The following is a 17,284-nucleotide window of genomic DNA, read 5'->3' on the forward strand; positions in this document are numbered from 1 at the left end:
GGATGGCCCTGCAGGAGTTTGGGGGATGCCCTCTCCTCAGCCACTCCTTGCTCGCTGGACCAGCAGGCATCGTGAGACTGTAAATAGGTCGGCCAGCATCATGCAGCTTCCCTGCACGTCCTGCATCCTCAGGGTGGCTGAGCATCTTGCGCCTTTAACTGAATCTTCTTTTCCTTTCTCGTTAACTAAAATTTTTTTTCCTGTTTTCTGTTTTATAATATTAAATCCCATGCGCTTCACAAGATGATCTGTGATTATCTGGTTAAAATCTAACAAAAGTAAAAATGAGGAAGATCGGGGTGGAAGAAACGGCGGCTGTATCTGATAGGCAGCTCCCTACTTAGACTCTCCAAGGAATGACACGGGGGCGGGGCTCTGGCTCTTCTCGCAAATTCTTCTCCTTCTCCCTCGCCTGCTGCCACTCAGACTTGCCTTGATACGTTATTTTCACTCCATCTCAGTTCTGTGACACTGGACCTTTTTCTTCCACAAATATTCCACTTTTATTATCAACTGGGCCTTTTATTCCCAAAGCTCCCTCCCCTCCCTGGTCCTGTCTCTTCGTACTCCAGGAATATTTTTGAGTGTTCTCACTGGTGAGGCATGTGAATACCATGATTTCAAGAGGAGTGGTCACCAAAAATAGCAAGAGCTGCACCACCTTGGGGTCTCAGAGTCCTTAAAATGATCCTGCACTGTTGGTTTAAAGTTAAGACAGCTTCCAGATTGCAAATTGGGAATGATGCCAAAGTTAGACGAAGAGTAGGATTAATCTCATTGGAAATCTGAAAGTATTGGCCCTTCTTTAAAAGCTTCATCTAAATAGACCATGGCATGGTTTTTATTTTGACTTTTGACCCTAAAGATATGTGCTTGCCTAGTTTCATGTGTGTAATAAAATAGCACACACTGGGTGGCTTAAATAACAGAAATTTCTTGTCTCACAGTTCCACAGGCTAGAAGTCATCAGGGTTGCTTCCTTCTGAGGCTGTGGGAGAGAATCTATTTTGTGCCTCTCTCCTAGCTTCTGGGGGTTTCTGGCATTGTTTGGCCTTGCTTGGTTCATAGAAGCATCACCCTGATCTCTGCCTTTATCTTTACATGGTGTTCTCCCTGTGTGTGTCTGTCTCCAAATCTCCCCTTCTTATAAGGACACCAGCCATATGGATTTTACCCTACTCCAGCATGACCTCATCCTAATTTAGCTAATTCCATCTGCAATGACCCTATTTCCAAATAATGTCATATTCTCAGGTGCTGAGTGTTTGGATTTCAACATGTGAATCTGGGAGGAGACACAACCTGTAACAATGAACAATATCATTACCATCAGTTAACATTTACTGAGTGCCTCTTGTTCCTGTCCTTAAAAGGTGGTTCGTCAGCTGCAGAAGCTTATTCTCTAAGACATTCAGGACTATAGACAGGTATAAATGTAATAAATTGGAACAATAAACTTAAGATGGAAACATGACCTCAAGTGTTTTCCATAAATTAGTGTTTTCAAACCATGGGCTGCAAAGGTGACTGGAAGCTGCCTGTAGATTGAAGGAATGTTTCCTCTCACAGGGGGGCTTCAGTTACCCAGCTTCAACCAGAACAACTCGTTTCTTTCTTTTTAATAAATAAATAAATTAATTAATTAACTAATTTGTTTATTTATTTATTTATGGCTGCGTTGGGTCTTTGTTGCTGTGAGCAGGCTTTCTCTAGTTGCGGCGAGCGGGGGCTACTCTTTGTTGCGGTGCAAGGGCTTCTCATTGCGGTGGCTTCTCTTGCTGCGGAGCACGGGCTCTAGGCGCATGGGCTCAGTTGCTCCGCGGCATGTGGGATCTTCCAGGACCAGGGCTCGAACCCCTATCCCCTGCCTTGGCAGGCGGATTCTTAACCACTGCGCCACCAGGGAAGTCCCACAACTCGGTTGTACTATATACTAGAGTTCTACATAAAATTTTTTGAAAAAAATATGGAGCTGCTGATTAAAATACAAAGAAAATTTGTAAATTCCTGCCTTAGTCCTTAACTAGAAGCCCCGGTTAAAGACCTCTGTGCGTTATTTCAGCAACTATGACCTACTTAATAGCTATAGACTTAATAGCAAGTCTGCCCTGAAGAATTAGCTCAGCTCTTCCTTCTCAGCAGTTTTGTAGAACTTAACTTGCTTTTGGAACAGAAGATATATCTTCCCTGACTTGGTATATTTCTGCTCATTAATGAGCTTTTGCCTGGTTTATATTGTCAAATTTGGACCAATTAGTGTACTTTATACTCTAGAGAATAAGAAGGGTATTCAGTATCAAGTTTTTGAAATACTATCTATTCAAAAATATGTAACTGTATCAGGCCTGTTTTATGTAGAAAACTTTGGATTAAAGATGAGAAGTCCTGGGTTGGAATCCTGGACTTTGAGGAAATTCCTTAACCACTCTGGTTCACAGTTTCTTTTTCTGTTGGTTGAAGATATTATGTCCTATTTAATGGGGGCCCCTGTTGACTTGGCCAGCTTCTTCTTTGACACTGAACAATTCCGGGCTGCTGAGTCCTTGAAATTCTATCTCCTGGGTATCTTTGCTCTCCATCTCTCCCTTCCTTACTACTTCTCTGCCTTGGGTCAGGCCCCCGCCACTTGGTGCCTGAGTCACTGCAATGACCTCCCAGCCGGTCTCTGCCCTCCGTCTTGTGGCTTCTCCAACGCATCCTGCATATTCCTGCCTAACTTTTTTTTCTCAGGTGTGAATCTAATCATGTTACTTCCCCTGTAACTTTCTGAATACAGTTCATTTTCTTCTCATAGTAAGAGCTAACCTGTACTGAGTGCTTACTGCATGCTCAGTGTGGTACTAAACACTGTTCACAGATCATCTCAATGAACCTCACAACAGGTTATGAGCTACAAGTACAGCTATTATCCCCATGTTCCAAATGAGGCTCTGAGGCTTAGAGGGGTGAAGTAACTGGCATGAGGTCACATAGCTAATGCATGACAGAGGCAAGGCAGTGATCAGGCATTCTGATTCCAGAGCACTCACACTTAACCTCTTCCTGCTGTGTTGCCTCCTTGGGTGGCCCACAGACCCTCCACCAGACCACCCCTGCTCCCTCTCCAGGACTGTCTCATACCTTGCTCTTGCTAACACCCTACCCAGTAAACACAGCCATACCGTACTCCATATCCTAAGGGCTGAACCTTAGGAGGGCCTGAATCTTAGGAGGACCTCAAAAACATTTGTTTATTAAATAAGTGAATGAATGAATCTATAAGGCATGATGTTAATTATAACGCTCCATACCAATGTTGAGATTTATTTAATAATATTATGATGATGTTCTGGCTTAAACCACAAATACACTGATATTATTTCAGTTGACAAACTCAGGATTTCTCAACTTTGCCACTGTCAGCATTTTAGGTCAGATAATTCTTTGTCATAGGAGTTGTCTTGTGCATTGTAGGATGTTTAACAGCATCCCTGGCTTCTACTTACTACATAGATACCAGGAACACACTACAAGTTGTGACAACCAATAATGTCTGTAGATGTTACCAAAAATCCCTTCATGGGGGCAGAACCAATTGAGGACAGCTGGCCTAACTTTTAATTACTCATTTTCACTGAACTTCTGGATGAGTCCCTTAGTTTCTCCAGGACCATCCTTAAAAGTGTTAAGGTTTGATACTAATTTATTCTGTAGTCAGTAATGTATTAAAAAGAATTCATGGTATCTCGGATTGCAACATGGTATCTCGGATTGCATTCCGAAACAGAAAGGACATTGATGGAAAACTGGTGAAATCTGAATAAAATCTGTACTTTAGTTAATAGCATTGTACCAATGTTAACTTCTCAGTTTTGATCACATACCATGGTTATATAAGGTATTAACGTTAGGGGAGCTGAGTGAAAATTATAATAATATATTAGGGGAGAGTGACCCATTTTTCAGATACAGTAAAAGGCTCTGGCCTTATATATGTTCCTTTACAGATATAGAAGAAAAACTAATAAAGTAAATGACTTCATTGTCTTTATTCATCTCACAGACTCTCTATTCATATGGACGATGAACTGCGACATATTGCGCAAAATTCTCTTCAGGGTTTACTTGTTGACTTCTCAGACTGGAGGGAAGATGTCCTGTTTGGCTTTACCAACTTCCTGCTCCGGGAGGTGAATGACATGCATCACACACTCCTCGATTCTTCCCTCAAGTTACTGCTTCAGCTGCTCACCCAGTGGAAACTGGTCATACAAACTCAAGGAAAAGTCTACGAACAAGCCAACAAAATCAGAAATTCAGAGGTGATTTTCACCCTTTTCCCTCTAATTTTATATTCTTGATGTCACATATATATAAATAAGTTGCAGCCCAGAGAACCTTGTGGTTCTTACTTTCAGCTACCTAGGAACTTTCTCCCTAGTGATGTCCCTAAGTTTTTCCATCTGCTTAAATTGTGGCCAAGAAATTCAGGGCATTTTATAAAGGACAAATTTTGTGTTATGTTTTTATTTTCATTACATTGTATAAAATTGTAAGATTATGTATGTCCTAATTTGCATTATAAATGTTTTTTTCCTACGTAAAGGCATAAATATAGCAACTTTGTATAAAGGTAGCTTATTAGATTTTTAATTTTGTCTTTTATAAAAAATTGTCTAACAGTGGGACTACCATTGCCAAATTGTATATGAAATATGAATTTTACCCCCTATAGTTAATTTTGTTTATAAGCATTCCATATTTCTCTAATAAAAGACATAAGTGATACTATAAAAAAAAAAAAGAAATTCAGGACATCATATGCCACACCAGGTTAGATTTATTAACATTAGCAAGGCCATTTACGGAGTAGAAAATGATTTTTTTTTCAGAGAATTATGATTATAAATCTGTTTGTAAGAGCAAATGACCGTAGGGAAGAGATACAGAGCTGGGTATGAATATGGATCTAGATATGGATGTGGATATAAAGCTGGAAATGGATATGGATCTAGAGTTGGATATGGATGTGTATCTAGATTTGGATATGAATATGGATTTGGATTTAGATCTGGATATGAATATGGATATGGATCTAGATCTGGATATGACTTAGAGCAGATATGGATATAGAGTTGGATATGGATATAGAGTTGGATATGGATATAGAAAAGTTAGCTGCCCACCAGTTTTTTCCCCCTAGTCAGCAACAAATTGGTTGCTTTCTCCAATATCCAGAGAAGAAGATAGTCTTGTGGTTTCTTTATTCTTTCCTGCCTCAGTCATGAATGGTAAAAATTAATGATAACATTTTGAAGAGCAGGTTGAGGAGGAGTGTTGTCAGATGGGAACCAGGGCTGTGTGACTTGGTGTTGGCAACGAGCAGACGGAGAGGGGTCTGGCCGGAGAAGAGCTTAGCTGAGGATCTGAGGAATGTTGAGGCTTGGGAAGTATGATAGCGTTTAGGATCCCAGATGGGCTAACCTCAGAGATGAGCTTCAGGGCGTTACTCCTTCCTTGTGTCCTGCACTTGCCAAAAGATGACAGGGAGGAAAACAAGGATTACCTATGCTTGAAAAAGGGAGACTGAAATGGAGATGGAATCTGCCCTGTTGTCTGGCTTGCTTTTGTTTGAGACTCACTTGGTTTGGGAACTTTCAGAACCCATCTCATTAACATGCAAAACCCAGATTAAAATCTAACATGAAAAGAACTCTGATTAGAAAATCAATGTTTGAAAATTCAATTTAGTAGTAACTAAAATAGAGAATTTAAAATAGAGAATTCTCTATAGAGAATTTAAGTAAAGCCAAATTAGAAAACTTTAATTAAATATACAGTGTCATCTCAAATGATATGGATGGAAGCAGTTTTGTTTTTATTCCTGCTAATAATAACCTTTGAAAAGTTATTCCTTATCAGAGGTAACAGAGGGCTGATGGTATTCCAAAGTGACAGTTGGTCTGAAAATAAAAAGGGATCTATGATATTTCATGAATAATAATGAATTCATAGACATGTCTGGTTCTAAGCTGGTATAATTTATTTTAGTATTACAAGGTCAAACATGCCAGAAGATGTACATAGAAGAGTGGCTTCTTCTTCCACTGTTGTTTTTCTGAACATAGAATGTTGTTCTTATTGCACAATAGCTCATTGCCAATGGCTCCAGCCACCGAATGCATTCGGAGCGAGGTCCCCACTGCAGTGTGCTCCATGCCGTGGAAGGCTTTGCTCTGGTTTTACTCTGCAGTTTCCAGGTGGCCACACGCAAACTGTCTGTTTTAATACTCAAGGAAATTCGAGCTTTATTCATCGCCCTGGGTCAGCCTGAGGTATGGATTATTTTTCTGAATTTTCCAATTCATATCTTTCAACAGTTTCAAAGTTTAGGTTAAAAACCGTAAAGAATGCATTACTATTTTATGTACTTTCATGTCCCATGATGTCAACAAATAATTTTTGATTCAGGGTGGGTTTTTAATTATGAAATCGTACTGTTGATCTACAAGAGCTAATTCATATATTCTGAGGGCAAGAGAATAGACCATTCCTGATTCTCTAAGAGGTGGTGCTTTGTGAAGAAGTGAATCTTAAGCTTCAGTTATAGATCATTTTCTTTCATAATGTTCAACGTACATAGAATTAAGAAGATATTACATTTATATTAGAGAATGAACTTGAGAAAACCATGCATCCCATTTAAAATGAGCAAGGTACCAAACAGTCTGGCTCACTGAAAATTGTTTAATCTCAATAGTGGTAGAAAAATGGCATCACAAGAAAATATGTCCACTTGAGACGGGAGAAGTAAGCTGACTAGTAACCATGATTGACTCCAGTTATTCTCCTGCACTCGGTCAAGGGCTGTACACCCTTGTTTAGATGTTAAGTTTCATTGCCTGTCGGCACAGGTGGCCAAACTCTATCCACAAGTTGATGAAAGAAGGACCAGCTTTTTACGTCACATACTTCTTTAGAAAAATACTACTTTCTGTTTTCTTGTTTTAAATCACTAATCTTGGTTTCATGATCCTTAAAATGATCAGTGTTTTCACAAAATATTTTCAAATGTGTCTCAATCCTTTCTGTTCACATTTCCGCAGCAAGCTTTCTGATGTATTTTAGGACATCTCTGGGATCTGGTAAATGGATCTCTAGGACATGCTGTATTTTGATAAACCTCCATTAAGTCTCTAATTATGATAATAACGATAATAATTACCATGTATGTGTCAGGCAGTGAGCTGTGCTTTATACATATTATCTCACTGAACCTTCACAATAACTTAAGAATTGGTACTGTTATTTTCCCCATAGTGCAGATTCTGAGACTGAGGTTTAGGGGGGTTAAATGTCTTACCCAAAATCAACAACTAGGATGTGACAGAGCTAGAATTGAAAGCCAGATATACATGCCTCTACAGCCCAGGTTCTTAACTGCTATTCCAGCATACTGTGTTAAGAATATTTCTCATATGGTGCTTTCTTTGACCAGCAACAGCTTTTTTTTTTGTATAATTTTTTTTATTGAGGTATAATTGACATACAACATTATTAGTTTCAAGTGTCCAGTATAATGATTCCATAGTTGTACATATTGTGAAATGTTCACCACAATAAGTAGTTAATATCCATCACCATTCATAGCTACAGGATTTTTTTTCTTGTGATGAGAGCTTTTAAGATCTACTCTCTTAGCAGCTTTCCAACATGCGATACAGTCTTGTTCACTCTAGTCGCCATGCTGTGCATTACATCTGTATGACGTATTTATTTTATACCTGGAAATTTATACCTTTTGATTCCTTTACCCATTTTGCCACCCCTTCCCCCACCTCTGGGAACCAACCAATCCGGTCTCTGTATCTACAAGCTTGGTTTTTTTGTTGTTTGTTTTTTTTTCAGCCACAATCTTTTTGAAACCATTCTCATTCATACATGAATAAGGACATTCCAAAGCTTTCCTATAAGGCTTCTAAGTAAATAATTTCATATTTCTGAGCCTTTCTATGATAAAGGATGGCAAACACACATGTTCATGTATATACGCACTATCATGTAGGAGAATTTCCTGTAAGATACTCTCTCCTGTGCTTTTTTCCAATTTGCTTCTTTTACCAAATAGCTGTGCACAACATAGATACTACAGAGTGTGTGGTCAGTCTCCTGTGCAGTTTCTTTGGGACTGAAATTCAATCACAGTCAACAATTTACCAGTTATTTTAGCAGATCAGTGACTTAAGTAAGTAGCATTTTCGTGGCTTTTCCATTTTTTAAAATTAATGACAACATGAACACTTTAGTGAATAATGTGTGATGCTGAGATTTAGATTCCAGTCTAAATAAGTGTATGTGCATGAGTTTTTGAAATTCAAGTACGTGTCTTTTCAGTACAATGTCAAACTGGAGCTCTAATTATCTTCCACTGAAACTTGTAAGACTAAACTCAGAATTACAGGGAGTTTTACCCACTACCTTTCACCACCTTGGCACTCACTTTTCTGTGAGAAAACCCTTATCACTACCTTGCAAGCTGTTATGCTTCACATGCTGGACAAAGGCGGTGGAGAGGGTGGAAGGATTCATTTTCCCATGGAGAGTAATCGTCTCCTTTATGTACAGGACGATGACAGGCCTATGATTGATGTCATGGATCAGCTAAGTTCTTCCATTCTCGAAAGTTTTATTCACGTAGCAGCTTCGGATTCAGTAAGTACACGTTTGATCTTGATTACTGATAATTCTTAAGTATAAGCTCTGGGCCTGGCTGGCAAAGAGACACAAAGAAAAATGATATGGAAGAATTCTGGGATTTTATGTCAGGTTAATAGACCAAAACAAAAGTACTTAGGGAAACAAGACTAGCTTTTCAAATACTAGCTCAGGAGACCTTCAGATAAATTTAAATCAAAATTTGAGTCTGAGGAAGATAGATAAAGTTTTGCAAATTGCAATTTCAAGAATTGCTCAGGATTCTTTCAGAAAATTAACTTGCTTTATTTATTACACTTAATGCTATATAACCTATATTTATGTGTTGTTTTACAGTTTACAAGGTGCTTTCACATTTATTATCTATTTTGACCCTCATAGGTATTGAAACTCAACAACATTAAGGGGCAGGGCTGTAGTCACACAGAGTCTCAGGGCCTGGACTTGACCCTCTCTGGACTCTGAATCTAGTAGAGGTTTATCTGCTACACAAATACATTCTTTGTTTTAAAGAGCATATTGGCAGCTTTCAATTTCTGATGAAGTAGAAGGAAAATTGGAACTGATTTTAATTACCTGATTTTTAAAAAAATTAGTAAAGCACAGTTATGGGACTTGGATTGATTTTAGCTAAATAGCTGAAGAGAGGCAGGACACATCTGCAGAATCCACATTGCTGATGCCCCTTGTATATTCTGATCAAATAACTATAAATGAATATAAACATATTTGACAAAGAGCTATAAATAAATATAAAACCTAAAGGCACCTGTGAGCTTTTTAATGACCTTTTCTGACCGAGAGTGAACACAGATCCCTATTTTTAGCAACCCTGTTCTTGCTTATGGTTGGAATATTCATGGTGATTACTAAAACTATTAGCCAAGCAGTGCAGACCTTAACAGTGATAGTGAATACCTCTACCTCTTCTTTTAGAAATTCAGATTGTTTTGACACTGAATGGAAGAGTCAGGTGTAATTGTTTTATATACATATCTTGTTTCCCTATAGATTATATTCTGTTCCTGTGATTTTGTTCTGTGTTTATCAGAATCTGAATCTTGAGCCTGGGTAACCAGATCAGCAGTACTGCACGTAGGAAGATGCACTGAAAGGGGAGAAGAGGCGTGGGGGGAAGTAGCGCCTGCTTTGTGCCAGGTTTTGACATCCCTTATCTCATGTCATCCACTTAAAGATTAAGTGAGATGAGCATTATAATTTCCAAGTCATAAATTAAGCAGGCAGAGACTCTGGTGTGTTCAGAAGTGTTCCCAGGTCAGGGGCTTTGGGCAGGGCCAGTGTTGGAGCCTTAAGTCTCTGGCTCTGAAGCTGAAGCTGCGCCTCTTCAGCCCATTAACCATGGAGGCCACAGGTGCAGCACGCTGGCACATGGGAACTCGGAGACCCAACAGATAAAACGGGTCACTTTAAATGCCTGACAAACGTAACGGTGATTTTCTCTCCACGAACAACAGCTAGATTATTTGAAACTTGGTCTTCCCTCAACTTTGATACTCTGGACTTAAAAGAGAATGAAGACTTAAAAGAGAATGAAATATAAGACATTATGTGGTATCAATATATAAATATATATCTCTATATAATATAGATTAAATGTGGATACAGATAGCTTTCCAAATGTTTTAGAATGTATTATTTTGGCTTGATATCATAGGACAAGAATAAGTAGGTATCTTACCTCAAAAATCATTAGTAAAATGCCCTTCATAAAAGAGATTGCACTTAGCCATCTCCCTAAGCCAGGGAGAATGTATTTTGGTCCAAGTAAAGGTAAACAAGATCATGGCTTAAAAAAAAAATACTAATTACAGGGATAATATATGAATATTATATAATATGATAATATGAATCTCAGAGATTAATAACTTTTCAGAATTTTAAGTTGGCAAATCCATGGTCAAGTTCAAATTAGCTCATGTTGTATATTTGTTCCACAAGTATTTAGTGGGCAGCTCCTGGGTACTAGTGTGTGGGGCTCTGTGACATTGACCCCTGCCCTTGAACTCTGCACTTCCGCTGCCTGCAGTCTCCCATAGGAATGGCCGTGACCACAAACCCAGGTCCGGCGTGGGAGGTGTGGGAAGGGTGCTTCAAGTTCCAAGCTGGACCCATTGCAGAGGTGGACGGGAAAAGCATCGTGGAGGAAGGGGCGTTGGGCTGAGGCAGGACGAGGACGTGGAGCTGGCCGTTCAGCACTGGTTCATCGCCTGCTTCTTGCACCTGCAGGTGACCTTACCCCTGACCCACAGCGTGGACCTGCAGTGGCTGGTAGAGTGGAACGCCGTCCTGGTCAACAGCCATTACGATGTGAAGAGCCCTTCCCACGTCTGGATTTTCGCTCAGTCTGTCAAAGACCCCTGGGTCCTCTGCCTCTTCAGCTTTCTCCGGCAGGAGAACTTGCCCAAGCACTGCCCCACTGCCCTCAGCTACGCCTGGCCCTACGCCTTCACGCGGCTGCAGTCCGTGATGCCTCTGGTGGACCCGAAGTAAGGGACCCCTACGCTTCCCTCTGTTTTGTTTGTCTCACCATTTGCCCTCTTACATTTTCGTTTTATATATGAGATCGGGATATAATTCTCTAGTTTCTGACCATCTTACTACAGAAGTCTTCACATTGAGTAAACACAGGTTAAAAGTTCTTGTCTAGAGCTAATTTTTTTTCCTCCCTTAATAATCATTATGATTGTCTGAGTATAGAATCTCAGCCCCTTCCTGGTGAAAAGTTCTATTCAACTTTCCATCCAATAGAGACATTCCCTGTCCAGACAGACAGTCCTTGACAGACAATTGTTCAACTCAGTTGGAGCGCTTCCCAGGATCTTTATTTAATAAGTGATACCTAAAATCCGGAACTGAGTTTCACTCTTGTTTTTGACTTCGTATTTCTAGCAGCCCAATTAATGCCAAGAAAACCAGCAGTGCCGGCAGTGGAGACAACTACGTTACATTGTGGAGAAATTACCTTATTCTTTGTTTTGGAGTCGCAAAACCCAGTATTATGAGCCCGGGACACTTAAGGGCTTCCACTCCAGAAATAATGGCGACTACACCTGATGGTACCATGAGCTACGATAACAAGGTGACATGACATGCTTCAGAAGAATTATTCTGTAAGGTTTTTTTTTAGCTTGTTTGTCTAGATTTCACAGTGCGAATTGCACTGTGCCTGCCATCTGGAATATATGGGATCAGATTTTCATCCTACACATTTCTAAATTCCATTGAGCGTTTGTGTGAATAATTTATTATTCCTCCCTGACAAGTGGGGAACTGAAAATAAAGGGAAGTTAAGAAACTTGCCTAAGGTCGTAGAGTGACTTATATTTATTAGCGCCCTGAGGTTTGGTTCATGTCCTACGTACCACGTTTCTCTCACTCCTCACCGAGTGTTCACCTTTAAACCATGTCTTGATTAACTTATCTTGTTAAAGATGGTTTTGTGGATTTAAGTATTTAAAAAAAAAAAGAAGACTATTATAATACGAATGTTCTTTAGAATTTGTGTCCCAGGTAAAAAATGCATTCATTGTGCTATTTTAAAATTTATGTGTGTTTTTTTTTTCCTGAAATGATGGCAGTGCCTTGGGATGTGGTTCAGTACTAATTTAAAACTGTTATAATGGAATCATCGTTTGATTAAAAGAAGCATCAGTTATCATGTTACCTCTTTTTCACTTTTAACAACTTGTTTCAGGCCATAGGCACCCCATCGGTGGGAGTTCTGTTAAAGCAGTTGGTGCCTTTGATGAGACTAGAGGGCATTGAGATCACAGAGTCCTTAGTTTTAGGATTTGGAAGGACAAATTCCCTTGTTTTCAGGTACGGTAGTCTTAATGAGTTGTTCTAAACTCCTGTGTACTGCTGCTATCGTAGTTCCTGCTTCTAACTCAAGTTTGAGTTCGTGTTTGGCATGTGTCTGGAGGTCTGCAGGCTTTGCACAATTCCTTTTATGTCCTCATTGGTTGACATGCATGTGACAAGCATTCCCTGCAACTGCTTCGAATTTCACTTTTAGACGTTGCAACTTTGATTTTACGTCTCAGATTTTCTCTCACTTGCAAGCTTTGTTTTAGATAACCGTAAATGAAGATAATTCCGTGTCGATCCCCAGTTAGCCAGACTGTTCAGAGGCTATAAAGTCAAAATAATGAGTGTCTGCTCATCAGCCACTTACACAACAGACTCTCAAAGGTTAAACATTGACAGAACACTTTCAGGGGTGTCTGTTGTGTGTCACGCTTGCTGGTCTTTCTATAAGATGCTGTATCTGCCTTAAGAGAACCATTATGTCTCACTTTCTGGATTCCTTACTCATTTCACACCTTTAATCAAATAACCATTCCATCCGAGGCAGTGTCAAAGCCTTTTCAAAGAGTCATCATAAAATTTTATTTCAGGCTGCCTCTGATGATTTTATCGAGCAACGAAAACCTATAAAGACAAAGAAAATCTTAGTTTTTCCTATACACAGAAAAGGGAAAGCTCCAAGCATCTGTGAGAAACCCTATCTGAAAAATAAAGATTAACGAGACGTTTTAGAAGCAACTGAAAAAGATCTGTTACAGTATAGAGTCAAATTTTATCCTTAAAAAAAGCAATTGTGAGTTCTGACTACTGGAGTGCCAGTTAACCGGTGTTTTCACTGATTAATTAGTTAAGACAAAGCGTCATACAGAAATACTACAAGAAGATAATAAAAACAATTCCTGGAATTACCTAATGTCTTTCCCAAAGAACCTAAGGCTCTTTTGCATATCTTACCGTCTGAGTACTCCTAGGAGCAACTAAGATTACGCAATTTACTGGCCACGTGGGTCTGGAAAACAGTGTCCCTGGGACTCAGTTCCTTCACCTGTAAAATTGTTATAATAAATAAAAATAAAGTGTATCTCTCTAATTTAAAAAAAAATGGTATAATTATAGAATCTATCTTATAGATGTATCAAGAGGATTGAATGTAAAAATGCACGTAAATATTTGATAAATGATTGCTATTAGATGAAGGAGACCATTAGCGTTATTTCCATTTTTTGAAGAAATTCTAGCATCTGTGTTGGAGAAATCTGGAATGGAATACAGGATTTCTGTTCTTCAGTACAGAATGCCATAGAGTTTTTACCTTCGTGTCCTTGGATTTCCCTGGAGGGTGATGTCTAATAGCACAAAATATTCTACCAGAAAATACAAGATTTTCAGACATGGAGCAGACTATAGACAAAATACCTAGCCACAGGCTAGATCTCCTAATTTTGTCTGTTTTGACAAAGCAATTCAGAAGTCAGTTCCTAAAGATGACAGCTGGTTAGATTACCAGGTATAAAGCTGAGAATTGGAGAAAATGGGGACAGATGAATTATATACATGTAATATCAGACATGTATTAATATGATAAAATTTTTTAGTTTTACTACACAAGGGAAAAGATTTTGATGAGAACCTCACTATTAAAGTAGTTGCCATAATTTACATTTATCATGTAGCTCAAATAAAGGAATTCATCTCTGAAATTCCAAAAAGACTTTATTTTAAAATCAACAGTCCTCTGAGCACAGATCCCAAAGGTAGTGCCATAGTTATTACACCTGTTTCTTTTGCTCTAATTAGACTGAAAATTTCTTCTGTTTAGGGAATCAATTTTATTTCTCTTCAGTCCCTCAGCCTGTGGGAAAATGCTTTGAATTTAGTAAGCACTTACAAAATATTGTTGGTTTAGTTGTTCAGGTAGGGATTTTTGCCATAGACTCTCCAGAACATTAAATCAAAATCAAGTCAACAAATATGTATTGAGCCCAAATTATATACGTAGCACTGGAGTTAAGACTGATAATACAAAGTACAAGCCAATGGCAATTTCCATTTCACCACATGATACAGAAATGGAAAGGCCAGAGGAGATTTTGATGTCAGAAGCAAAGTTTAAAAAGCAGATGATTTGGGATTGAATGGCTGTATTTTGCGACAAATTTGGTGTCAACAATAATGAATTCTAAATGCTCACCTTTTTCATTCATAGAGAATTGGTGGAAGAACTTCATCCATTAATGAAAGAGGCTCTGGAACGAAGACCAGAGGTAAGATTTTGAATTTATATAATTAATGCCTTGGCAGGAATAAAGAGGTAGACATAGAAAATGGATTTGAGGACATGGGGTGGGAGGGCGAAGCTGGGGCGAAGTGAGAGTAGCATCGACGTATATACACTACCGAATGTAAAATAGTTGGCTGGTGGGAAGCAGCAGCATAGCACAGGGAGATCGGCTCGGTGCTTTGCGATGACCTAGAGGGGTGGGATAGGGAGGATGGGAGGGAGGCTCAAGAGGGAGGGAATATGGGGATATGTGTTTGCATATAGCTGATTCACTTTGTTGTGCAACAGAAACTAACACAGTATTGTGAAGCAATTATACTCCAATAAAGATCTATTAAAAAATAATAATTAATGCCTTGGTTTATTTGGACAGTAGTGTGAATTTAAACCATACCCAATGGTTTCCCCTAAAGAATACAAACATACCAACATGCTTTTAACAATGAATCTTATTATTTTAACTTTTGTTATTTTCATTAATTTTTGATATTTGAGTATTTAGTATAATCTGGTTCTGATTTTAAAAGATTTTAAGTCCTAAACTTATGAAAGAAAAGCAACCTAAATAGTCATATGTATGTTAAGATATTATATTCTTTTGTAAGAGGCTTGAGTTAAGATTGAATTTGGGGTTTTAGTTAGTTTGCTTTTTTTATAAGGGGTTGAATAGCCAACAACATTATTTGTTTCGTCTGGTGTATAAAGTACTTTCCTCAACATTATCTTCCCTGAAGTGAACTCTGAAAAGGATAAACTTAGAATGTAGCCGGATAAAAAATTAAATAAAATAGAATAAGACTAAAAAAGAGGCTTCCCATGTAGTAGATAAGATACAAGAAGTAGCAGAAGTTTGGCAATTTAAGTAAGAACAGTGTTTCCTCTGTGACCAGAGCTGGTGGGACCGTTAGTGTCCACTGTCCTTTGCCACTCCTTTCTGATGCTTTAGTTCTTCAGCAGCTGCTGGAGGCCTCTAGGAAATGAGGCTTGTTGACTCTCAGCATTTCCAACTTACAGATATTTATTGGCCTACTTGTGATCTGTTTCTCTTATAGCCTGTGATAGCAAGCATTTTCTCTAAGGATTAGGAAGAAAGAAAAATACTTTCTGTCCTTTGTGTTTAGAAAATTGAAAATGACTAGATTACATCTTCCTTTAAAGCATAGTTAACATTATTGTGCCCATGTTTATAAGCGGTATTACCTCTTTCTGCACAGAACAAAAAACGCCGAGAACGGCGAGACTTGTTAAGGCTACAGCTACTTCGAATTTTTGAACTTCTGGCTGATGCTGGTGTAATAAGTGACAGGTAAGGTGGAAATACTACTGAGTTGATCTCTCCTCACCAAACTGATGTTTTTGCCTCTCTTTTTTTCATTCTTTCTTTTTTTTATATAAAAAAATATATTACCTTTAACTTTTACTTAGAAAAGTCCAAAAAACCTTGTTTTTTTCATATTCTGTTTACACTGCATATTCGTCAAGGACAAATTTAGTGTGCGAGTTCTGACAGTGAATCTTATTTTCCATGAAGCATGTACTACTTTGACATCAAGACTAATCATCTAAAAGTTTAATTTCCTTTTATTCCAGCACCAATGGAGCCTTAGAACGGGATACTTTAGCCCTTGGAGCTTTGTTCTTAGAATACGTGGACCTGACCCGCATGCTCCTAGAAGCTGAAAATGATAAAGAAGTGGAAATTCTTAAAGATATCCGGGCACATTTTAGTGCCATGGTTGCCAACTTGATTCAGCGTGTTCCAGGTACAGTGATACATCACTGCAAATTACCTTTCGTGCTTGAAATATCATCTGTGTTCCTCATTACTGTGCTTTCCTCTTTAAACCTACTGACCTGTTTGCAGGTCTGGGATGGGATCGTTTATTTGTTTGGAAATCCTTGGAACAGATCGTGGGCATGCAGCACAGAGTTGGAAGGGCAACAATAGAAATTAACTTTGGCTTTGTGCTCGTCATTATTTCTGTTCTTTGTTTTGGTTCCCATCTGAAAATGAACCTGTATGATTTCCATAGAAAGGAAGTAATTCAGAGGGAAAGTTCGCAGAGGCTCTAGTTTTTCATTCTCACTGTGCTAATCTCTGAACATATAATCTCAGCAATATTCCTGCTCTTGTCTCTATCCAGTCAACACATTATATAGAATTCTATATAGACTAAGAAATTATATTATTGGGATTTTTTTCATAGAACAAATGGGTCTGAAACATTTTCATATATTAGAAGCATAGAGAATAAAAATAGCTGGTCAGTTTGGTATAAAAATTAATTGCTGGGATTAAAATTTTTTGACATAATTACAAAAAGCTGCAGCTCATCTGTTTCTGCTTTTTCATTATGATTTAACATTATGATGTTGTAAAACATTCTTACCAATCCTCCTCATTTTTGATGACTCTAAATTAAGATTTAGCGTCTTCAGTTAAAGAATGTTTGTTTGAAATAGACAGTCTATCCGTTGTAT

At 38.5% G+C, this 17,284-nt stretch overlaps 1 protein-coding gene across 7 annotated transcripts in view; it reads left to right on the forward strand.

The window, feature by feature from the left end:
* The window catches only part of FRY (FRY microtubule binding protein), a 330,932-nt gene that overhangs the window by 214,996 nt on the left and 98,652 nt on the right, over positions 1–17,284 (forward strand). For all 7 annotated transcript variants that reach the window (XM_059903257.1, XM_059903259.1, XM_059903260.1 and 4 more), the window contains 9 exons: positions 4,043–4,301; positions 6,132–6,314; positions 8,605–8,691; positions 10,942–11,201; positions 11,605–11,794; positions 12,410–12,534; positions 14,729–14,786; positions 16,018–16,109; positions 16,394–16,566. In XM_059903257.1, the coding sequence (XP_059759240.1) occupies positions 4,043–4,301; positions 6,132–6,314; positions 8,605–8,691; positions 10,942–11,201; positions 11,605–11,794; positions 12,410–12,534; positions 14,729–14,786; positions 16,018–16,109; positions 16,394–16,566 (1,427 nt within the window). The remainder of the gene's footprint in view (positions 1–4,042; positions 4,302–6,131; positions 6,315–8,604; positions 8,692–10,941; positions 11,202–11,604; positions 11,795–12,409; positions 12,535–14,728; positions 14,787–16,017; positions 16,110–16,393; positions 16,567–17,284) is intronic.

This window comes from Balaenoptera ricei, chromosome 18, assembly GCF_028023285.1.
Source record: "Balaenoptera ricei isolate mBalRic1 chromosome 18, mBalRic1.hap2, whole genome shotgun sequence".
Classification (NCBI taxonomy): Eukaryota; Metazoa; Chordata; class Mammalia; order Artiodactyla; family Balaenopteridae; genus Balaenoptera; species Balaenoptera ricei.